This window comes from Enoplosus armatus, chromosome 6 (assembly GCF_043641665.1).
Source record: "Enoplosus armatus isolate fEnoArm2 chromosome 6, fEnoArm2.hap1, whole genome shotgun sequence".
Taxonomy (NCBI): domain Eukaryota; kingdom Metazoa; phylum Chordata; class Actinopteri; order Centrarchiformes; family Enoplosidae; genus Enoplosus; species Enoplosus armatus.
The window spans coordinates 8,437,210-8,446,902 of record NC_092185.1 but is presented as its reverse complement, the minus strand read 5'-3'; the positions used below and the strand labels follow the sequence as shown (position 1 = coordinate 8,446,902).

The 9,693-nt window shown below is 45.8% G+C and overlaps 1 protein-coding gene across 1 annotated transcript; it reads right to left on the bottom strand.

Moving 5' to 3' along the window:
- Positions 1 to 579: 579 nt before the first annotated feature.
- Positions 580 to 2,577, bottom strand: lrrc4.2 (leucine rich repeat containing 4.2). The gene has a single exon (XM_070907707.1). It carries the CDS (start codon positions 2,575 to 2,577, stop codon positions 580 to 582), a length of 1,998 nt encoding a protein of 665 aa, XP_070763808.1.
- Positions 2,578 to 9,693: the final 7,116 nt, after the last annotated feature.

Sequence of the window (9,693 nt, the reverse complement as noted above, 5' to 3'; positions counted from 1 at the left end):
TACGCTGCTATCGTTGGACAAATGTTTCTATCTATCTAGATTTTGCTTGTGTGTCTTTTTGTGTTCCTAAGTCTGGAAATACCATTTTATTGCATATAATATTTGGCACAGTAAAAACTGGAGCTTACATTTGGGGCTGTATTTAGAAACTGGTGCCTGTATAAAGAGTTTTTTACTGCATCCTAAATATGGTCAAAAAACAAACTAAATGCCTCTTTTCCTACAGTAGACAGTACCACCTTCTATTATCAATCACAAAAGCAATTCAATATCTTTGTCTTTTTTAAATAGTCACCAGTTATTAGAAAATAGTTTCAATTTACTTTCTTTTCTAATATAATCTGCATGTCTCACCACTGCCTCACGGTAGTTTCATTTATATATATTTGTATTTTCTCATATTTATATACTTATGTATAGGCATGTACAAGAAACAAAAAACTGTCTCTGTTTTGCACTTCTGTACAAAAGAAAGTTACCGTTTTGTTCTTTGTGCATTCTATTGCATGGACTGGTGAGCAGACAGGTGAAGTGGAGAGGTTGGGGCAGAGTCAGAGATAGATCCATAGGGAACATTACTCAAATCTGGGTCTCTTGAACCTTCTCCTTGCCGTGAGTAGTCTTAATGATGTAGGGATCAGCAATGGTGCTGATGTGGCTGTGATGCTGTCTGACTGAGCGATGAAGAGAGTTGTTCTGGGTCCAGTGGGCTCCGTAGCCCCCTTGGCGGGATGAGGAGGAGGAGGACACGTACCCAGGCTTAAAGGTGTTGCTGTTGTGTTCCACTAATGTAGGCAGTACCAACCCTGTATCATCAGAGCCACTAGATCCGGAGGTGGGTGGTGGAACAGGAGGAACTTCTTCCTCCATCTGTATGATTTCTATGGTCCTGGCTGCTGCCACCGTGCTCCTCTGTTGATGCCGCTTACGCAACTTATAGAATGCTATCAACATGGCAGCTGCCAGCAAGGTAACAGCAACAAAACAGCCAATGATGATTTTGGTTGTTTTCATCACCTCATCCAGGCTGGCGGCTGGCCCACTAGGGACTCTGGCAGTGGGGATTGACACCTGCCTTGGAGTCTGAGTGTGGAACAGCACAGTAGGTGTGGAGATAAAGACAGGCTGAAAGACAGAGGGCGAGGCAGGGATAGTTGGCTTGGGTTTAGGGGTCTCCTCCACTGTGGGCTCCAAAACTTCCACTGTTACGGTGGTAAAGTAGGACAGATTAGACGTGTTGAGTTCAGCATTGCTGACGTTTAGGTAGGCCGAGGCATTGGAATTTCCTGCCATGTTGCTCACCATGCAGGTGTAGACCCCTGTGTCTGACGGGAGAACGTTGGAGAAGTTGAGTGTCCCGTCGTTAAGGACAGATATCCGTGGGTGAGCCGAGCCATGGGTCAAAACAGTCCCATTGGGGAGAAGCCATCGGACTGAGCTCATGGCGGCTGTGCGACACTTCAGTTCTGCCACCCTTGCTGCTGAGATGTTGAGATCTCTAGGAGCATCGAGTATGAATGGTGCCGAACACTGAAAGGTGGTCTGATCAACTTCCACCAGGTATCGCCCTCTCATGTGGGCTGGGGTGTGGCAGCGTCCACAGCAGGTGGAATTTGTGGGAATGTATTCTCTGAGCCACCAGGAGAGCCACACTACATCACAGTCACATCGCCAAGGGTTGTGGTGCAGGTGTAGTTCCACCAGGTACTGTAGAGGGGTGAAAAGGTTATGGGGGAGGGACGACAGGTTGTTATGGGCTAAATTCAGCTCCACCAAGGCTGTGATGTCATCAAATGCATTCCTCTCAATGGTAGTGATAGCAGAGTTCATAATCCACAGTTTACGTAAATTCTTAAGTCCGTGGAAGGCGCCAGGCTTCAGTTCAGGGAAAAGATTCTCTGATATTTCTAGCTCCTCCAATCCCACCAGTGGTAAAAGGTGAGGAAACTCCCTCAGGTTGCACATCCCCAAGTTGAGGTACTTGAGGTTTTGAAGGCCCTCGAATGCCCCATCAGAGATGTACTCCAACTTCCTCAGTTCTCCCAGATCCAGTCTCATGAGGGAGGGGACACGGTTGAAGGCATAAGAGGGGATGCTCTCAATGGGATTGTTTCTAAGCCACAACTCTCTCAACTTTGACAGGTACTCAAAAGCTCCACTGGGTATGACCGTCAGTCTGTTGTCGAACAGCTCCAGGGTATTGAGGCTGGTCAGGCCGTTGAAGGCCCCCACTTCAATCTGTCTGATAGCATTTCTGCCCAGCTGAAGTACCTCCAGGTGATGCAAGTGCCTGAAGGTATCTGCCTGTATGGTCTCTATGCTGTTTTCCATCAGATTCAGATACCTGGTGTTGGCTGGGATGTTCGGAGGAACCCTAATCAGGCCTCGGCGGGTACACACCACCTTGCCGAGCTGGTTAGTGCAGGAGCACACACCTGGACAGTTCTGTGGGTTCGCCGAGCCCAACGCAGGGCCTGTGGACTGGCACATACTGAGAGCAGGCACCATGAGGGAGAGCACGGCGAGCAGGGCTGCGTTCCAGGTAGGCTGCACACTAACCTGGCCCAGAGGACTCATGGTGTGGAGGGCTCATTATTTTGCATGGTGGGGGGAGACGGCACACACCAGAGGACAGACCACCCTAGCCTGGCTGGAGCAACTCAAGGCTCCCAAGTTCCATCGACAGTGCAGGGGGATGCTACATCAAAATTGATGCGTGAGAGAGAGAACGGAAAAAAGAGGGACAGAGAGGGAGACAGAGTGAGAGAGATTAACACAAGAGAAGTAGCAGAGGAAAAGCAGTGCAGCAATTTAAGAAAAAGGTTGAGTAACAGTATCAGTGACGTACCTCATTAGTTTGGAAGTGGTCCCTTTTACCTCTTTCCAAATGTTAAAAGCAACAGTCATGCATCACGTTCATTTATAATTCCCTTCCATGGAAAGACATGAGATTGATGTTTTCTTGTTTTGCCTTTCTGAAAAAGTGAGGTGGCCCTCTATTAGCCAAGGGTACAAAATGGCTCCTGGTATTAAAGACTGAAAGCAGCATGAAAAGCACTCACAGGCAGAGGTAAGGCCATGAAGGCTTGGCAGGTGCCTGGATCCCTTTTGCCTCCACTAACTGCCCCCCTGCCAGGCTGCAGACTCCAAAATGCAGCTCCTCTGTGGATAAATTACAATGATCCATAACGCAGTTAAACACGACAGAGGAGGAGAGAAGAAGTGACCAACTGAAATAAATAAAAATCCCCAGTTCTGTCGGCTCCTGATACATGTGTTGGCTCGTCGGCTGGTCGCCTGTTTGGTGGAGAGACCTCCCTCACTGTGACTTTGCCAAGGGCTAGTCGGTCGCTGATTAGCCCCGTTGTGACAGAGACTGAGAGACAGAAAAAGGCTAAAGAACTCCCGGCACAGTCATCCCCCTCTCCTCTCCTCCTCTGTGTTCCTCTTGCTTCCTCCCAACGTTGGGCTGGCCCTGGTCAGAGCAGCTGCAGGCTGCCGTGTGCACAGTTAGCAGTAATCCGTCTATTCCTCCTGGGGGGAGGGGGGTTGGGGGTGGTGGGGTGAGATGGTGGCGCTGGGTGGGGGGTGGAGAAGGGGATGCGCTGCACTGTTGGAGCTTCGCAAAAGGCTGTCGGAAGAGAGAGAGCACTCTTGTCCTCTTCTGCAATGAGAGACAAGAGAGAGGATGACGCTGGGAGGATGTGTGTGGAAGTGGGCTCCGTATCTGTATCCAAAAACAGAGAAAGGTATTGAGGATTCTTCTCTCCTCTCGCTGTTTGTCCCCCGGGCTGTCTCCTGCAGTGTTCTTCTGCTTGCTTATTTGTTAGTTTTTCTCCAGGGCTGAGGTAGTAAGTTGTGGCAGTTAGCCATGTGTGTGGCTGTCAGACTTGCGGCTGGCTGGTGGACTACTGCAGTAGCCAGAGTAGAACAGAGAGAGAGAGAGAGAGAGAGAGAGAGAGAGAGAGAGAGAGACAGAAGAGAGAGATTGAGAGAGAAGGAGAGCGAGAACCACTGACAGATCAAGAGCAAGAGAAAGATAGAGTGCGCGAAGGAGAGAGTGTGTGTGAGAGAGAGATGGAGAGGAGGAGGCACGCGAGCACTCAAACAGGCAGCCCACCGTCACAGAAGCAGCAGGAGCAGCATTCTAATCCACATCTCCTCTTCTTGTTTATTCTCCAATCTCTCTCTTTTCTCTATTCCCCCCCTCCGTGTCAGTGTTGCAGGCAGCTAAGATGCTCGCTCTGCCCCCTCCCTTTGTCCTTCAGTGGGAACGTGAATGTACTGCTGACGCACTCCTCTCAGCTGCTCAGCCAGCCTCAGAGCAGTGCATTGGTTTGATGCAGTGTTCCTGTGTATTAACACATTCAACCTCCCCTCCTCCCGTATCCCTCCTTCTCCCTCCCCTCACTGTAACTATCTTCTTCTGTCTTTCTTCCTCTCTTTCTGTCACTGTTTCTCACGCGTTCCGTCCCTCGCCTTCTGTCTTTACTCTCACTCACTAGATCACTTTACCTGTGCCGATCTCCCCCCTCTGTCTGCCTCCATGCCACCTCCCCCCAACCTATCGTTAAAATTGAAAGCCTCTCATTCCAATGTATCATACAGAGACAAGAGGTCAGACTTTCTACTCCAACTCCAGAGTGCTTTTGTGTTCTTTGTCTCTCTGTCTGAGCACAGCAGTGCGCCAGTGTTTTCCAGTTGAGATGCGGCTTGCTGCTATTCCTCACCTCTTGTAAAGCAGTTTGGTGAGTGTTTCCCTCATGCATTATTACCATAAAGGACAAACAGACAGATTTGTTTGTTGTATCTGGTTTTCCTATTTTGTCAGTTGTAGAGGATTTATTATGCGTGTGTGTGTGTGTGTGTTTTGGAGGTGGGGGGGGGGGGGGGGGACTGGGTCGGGGGGTCCGTGACATCATAGAGGACTGAAATGCTGACTCTGCTTCTCTGTGTCTGCTGGGCAGTCTTCTCTTCAGGGAGGAGAAAGATGAAAGAGCTTGCACACAGTTATCTCTTAGAAAGATGAGAGAGAAAGACGGAGAGATAGAGGAAAAGAGACTTACCGACAGAGTGGGGGAGAGAGATGGGGCCGGGTAGGAGGAGATATATCCACGTCCTTGGTGAAATAGGGGAAAGGAGCCTATAGAAGGAAGAGAGAAATGAGATAAATAGGGATAGAGAAGAAGGATGAGGGAGACAGATGAGGGAACATGCTGCATAGTAGCCTCCTCAGTGAAATGGCAGAGAAAAAGAAGGATGAGGAGTGGGATGAGGAGTAGGACGGACGAGAGGAGTGTTGATAGTGTTGGATTAAGCATCATTTGAATGCAGGAGAAGGAGTCTCCCTCTCTGCCTTTGGTTAATGACCACACACTCTCTCCCTCTCCTCCTCCTCCTCCTCTCTCCCGTCTGCTGGGGTTGTGGCCTATAGAAAGAAAAAAAAACACAATACAATAATAAATGTGTCACTGTCAATGCCAAATTTAATTCCAATTTATGAAATAAATAGGACATGACTGGAATTTTGCATTCCACTATGTAAAGATGTTATTGAAAAATTCATGCTCCGTGTCCACATTGGACTATAAAGAGGATTAAGAGATACAGAAGCTAATTTAAATGGATTCAAGGTGCAGTTGAGAGAAGTAGAGCATTAGGACTAATGCATTTATGTTACTGTATGTAATCCCTTGTTTGTGTTAACATATATGAACATGAATAAAACACCATACTAAATAAATGATAATGCTCAGTATTATCCTCTACATATGTCTTAATAAAGTAGTAGAAGAATGTTATCCTTCTCTATGCATTTTACCTGCAACGTATTCATTTGAATCCTGCTGCATTCATGTCACCAGTCAAAAACAAGCATCTTTCACTCAGAAACTTGAAGCAACATGGACATAATGCTTGGATATGGTATGGAAGAAATATTATATTTCTTCTCTCTTAACCTTCAGCACACCAAATTGATTGAGAGAATGCATTCTAGCCCTAACAGGTTTTTTTTTTATTGTATTGTGTAAAGTAATGCATTGCTGTTCATACATCTGTGACAATTGTGTGCACACATTTATTTTATATTGCACATGGTTTACATCTTTTGTCTCAGCATTACTTTGCATATATGTTCATACTGACAGTAGAACTTAGTTCAGTTACAAAAAGAAAAACAAAATGAATGTATGTGAAGTAGAAACTGTTGATAACGATGTTTATTTGACATTAATTCTTTCATATTTTCATATTTTGTTTATCAACACAAAATAATGAGGAGTGACAGGAATGGCCAGGACCATTTGGAATAAATAAGAATAATCTTTGCACATAAGACAAACGAGGGGTTATGGCTTTGAATTAAAGATGAATGCAAACTGTCCTTCATTGCCCTTCAGTATTTTGAGAAATACCATTGCATGAGAAACAAAGGAAATGAATGAAACTTACAACTCACAGTTTGTTTAATGCATCAAAGAATTCCTTTAAGAGGGCTGAAATAACAGATGAAAAACAAAAAGATGAATGAAAAAGCTCACTAACATCTGTGTTTTGAGAGGTAGCAGTGCCTAGTGCAGCTCATGTACCTATTCTATTCCAATTAGATATGGTGCTTTAGCATGAGGAGTGGATGAGAGGAAGCAAGTGTGAGAGAGGAAGAGCATGGCGGCGGGGGGGCTGAGGGAAGGGTGAAGGGGAGATAACTATTAGTTAAGGTGGCGCAGGCAGGGTTGGTCAGATAATTAATGGCCATGGTTGTAGCTGCTGTGATAATGCTATTACAGGGGGCATGCGCATGGAAAGGTCAGTTAGCACACTGAATATATGACGTTTCCTCCTGCTGTCTTTATGGCTGTCTCTCTCTCCTCATCTCACTGTCTTTCTTTCTCTGTCCTTTTTCTGTTTACATGGATCCATAAGTTATCAGAGGAAGGAATGTAAGCCACACCCTCCGTATTCCAGTTCTCCCTTTAAATATATGAAATGAGGTTCAGGGTGATGATTTATTGCCATCTGAAAATTAATATATGGTGTGTGGTAAATCATAAGGAGTTTTATGGAATTACTCTGTAGTATGATATAGCATCGTGTGTTACAGTGTGTTAATTCCACAACACGAAAAAAAAAATTAAAATGCATCTTCCAGTGTCATATATTATGAGCTGGGCTATCTGTTAAGCTCATTTCTGTGTTTGGGTCCCTCAAATTAAATGCTGCCTTGTTTTTCACACAAATTGCATGTGTATGCTGTTTAACTTTTTTTTTTTGCTTAAGCATGAGTCAATTATACCATTCCCTGTAAAAGCTACAGAACCTAAAATATGTATAACAGCTGAACAGGTATGGACATGCCAAAGCAAAGGACTGACAATCTCTTTGTTGACTGTTTGTCACCCATGATAGAAAAATGGACTGTTTGGCAAAATGTTTTTATTTACTGTAAATGGACCTAATTGTAATTGTTACCAAACAGAGCAACACATAGGAACACAGGAAATAACACAGGAAATAATACCATAACACATTTCAACCATCTGAGCCACTCAATGAGTACCTCTGCTACCTTCAGTACGTGGTTAGACTTAACCAGATCAAATGTGGAACTATGCCCTGACCTGTGCCCTCATAGCTTGGCATATCTGAAGCAGTGTCTCCTTGTGGACCTGTTATAATGTGGTCTGAATATGTGGATACAGGGGCTCAAGCCTCTGATATGGGACACTGAGTGTTGGCCAAACCCTCGGCCCCATGGTAACAAGCAGGCTACGTCCACCTCCCTGGAAGAGGGGGAATCTTTTGGCCAACATGCATTACCATATGGCCTCAAAAGAGGCAAAAATGACAAAACATTAAAGGCAGACAAGGCTCAGTACTGCTGAGGAGCTGAGAATGTGGTTTGGAGAGTGTGGGTCAATACCACACTGGGATGGAGGGGGCTGGTGCTCAACATCTGTAGGCCAAAAGCAGCGTGGTGTAGGAAACTGTGGCTCAGGTCAATACTGAACGAGTGACATCCTGCCCTACAAAGCAGCGGCAGGGTTAGAGGGGAAATTGAATGTTGCAGGAAGTTGAATCTACTTGCTGATAAATGTGTGTGTGTGTGTGTGTGTGTGTGTGTGTGTGACCCAATTACCTTGTGTGGGCTGTTACCATCACTGAAGGTTCAAGCTATGACGCTAGATGGCTCTGGGACTGCTACCAGTCGTCTCTAGTGACTCTGTCACTTCGTAGGTCTGCTGCTCTTACAGTAGATGGCCCATAATTTAGACATTCTAGTGCTTCACTGTTCACTGTTCAGTCACTGCTCTGACTGCTGACTGTTGGGTTGTGAAACAATGTGATGACTGGTAGCAGCTGTTCCTCTTGAAGTGAGTGAGGATTAAAAGCTGGAGACAGGCATTGTGAGATGACCCTGTGGTCACGGGCCAAACACATATTCTGTTGAGCCATAAGGGTCAAGACTCCCATAGGCCGAGACTAATAGAGCTACTGCCAGCTGCTGAAGCTAGCCCTCCCAAAGTCACGTTACCGTCACCCATTCCTGCTAATGCTAATAGAGCTCATGCAGCTATTCAGCTGCAAGGCAGGCAAAACTACATATATTGCTTAGTTACTGTTAGTGACTGTTACACCAATGCAGCTTCACCTCGTTCTGTACTTAGAACTGACAGATCTAATTAGCTACTAGCATTAGCCATTACCTCGCCTTAGCTACTGCTCGATGTCTCCTGGCCCCTGTGGATCCCTTGCCACTCAGCCTGTGCTTAGTGTGGCAGGTCAGCAAAGTGCTGGAGCAGCATTTGGCCTGAGAATAGAGGAGTGGATGGTGAGAGAGGAGAGACTGGTGGAAGCAGATCGATGTGGCCTGTATTCATTAACCCTCGCTCACGGCTCCCTTCCCTCCCCAATCACAACCCCGCCATTTTAGGACGGCAGGAGGTGATTTATTAGCTGTCCTGGCTCAGTCAGCACCATCGACCCACAGTCTGAGGAGAGTTGACTCACACCAGGATATACCGATTCCCTCACTGTGGGCTGAACTCACCCAGTGATCCGACACACCATTCAAAGAGGAACCATGCTGAAGAAAGCTGGATGATCAACATATATTTATTTCTATTTGTAAACTTATGACAGGAGAGGTGGCTACAGGCCAAACATGGGTGTTATATTTATAAGGACAAGTTATGTGGTCCTTCTAGTGCAAAAAGGTTCTTCTAGAGGGGAATGTGAAGGCTGGTGACAGGCGTTGCTAGATGACCTTGTGGCCGTGGGCCAAACACACATGCTATTGAGCACCTGTAGAAAGGACCTGTATATCTGAAATAGGCCAGTTTATTCAACACTGTTCATTGTGAGGCCAACACAGTTTTACAGTGGAGACACAGACCTATGGTTACATTAGTTTGTTTGAATATTATTTTTATAGTTTACATATTTTTATGATCTGGAAATATACATGTAACAGCTTGATTGGTGTTTAAATTGCTGCTCACAATATAGACATGAAGCCCTGACAGATGTGACGCACAGAAGTATCCAACATGATCTCTGATCCATTAGGCCTCCTGTAAGGCAGGTAAAGCTGGAACTAAACAAAATACATAATCTCTTTTAAAACTATGCAAAGAAATGGACAGAGAAGTGTTCCCCTTGTTTGCCAATGCCAGGTTGCTGTGTCGTCTTTCC

Coding starts and splice junctions, on each gene's coding strand:
- lrrc4.2 (XM_070907707.1), bottom strand. CDS start 2,577: ATGAGTCCTCTGGGCCAGGTTAGTGTGCAGCCTACCTGGAACGCAGCC.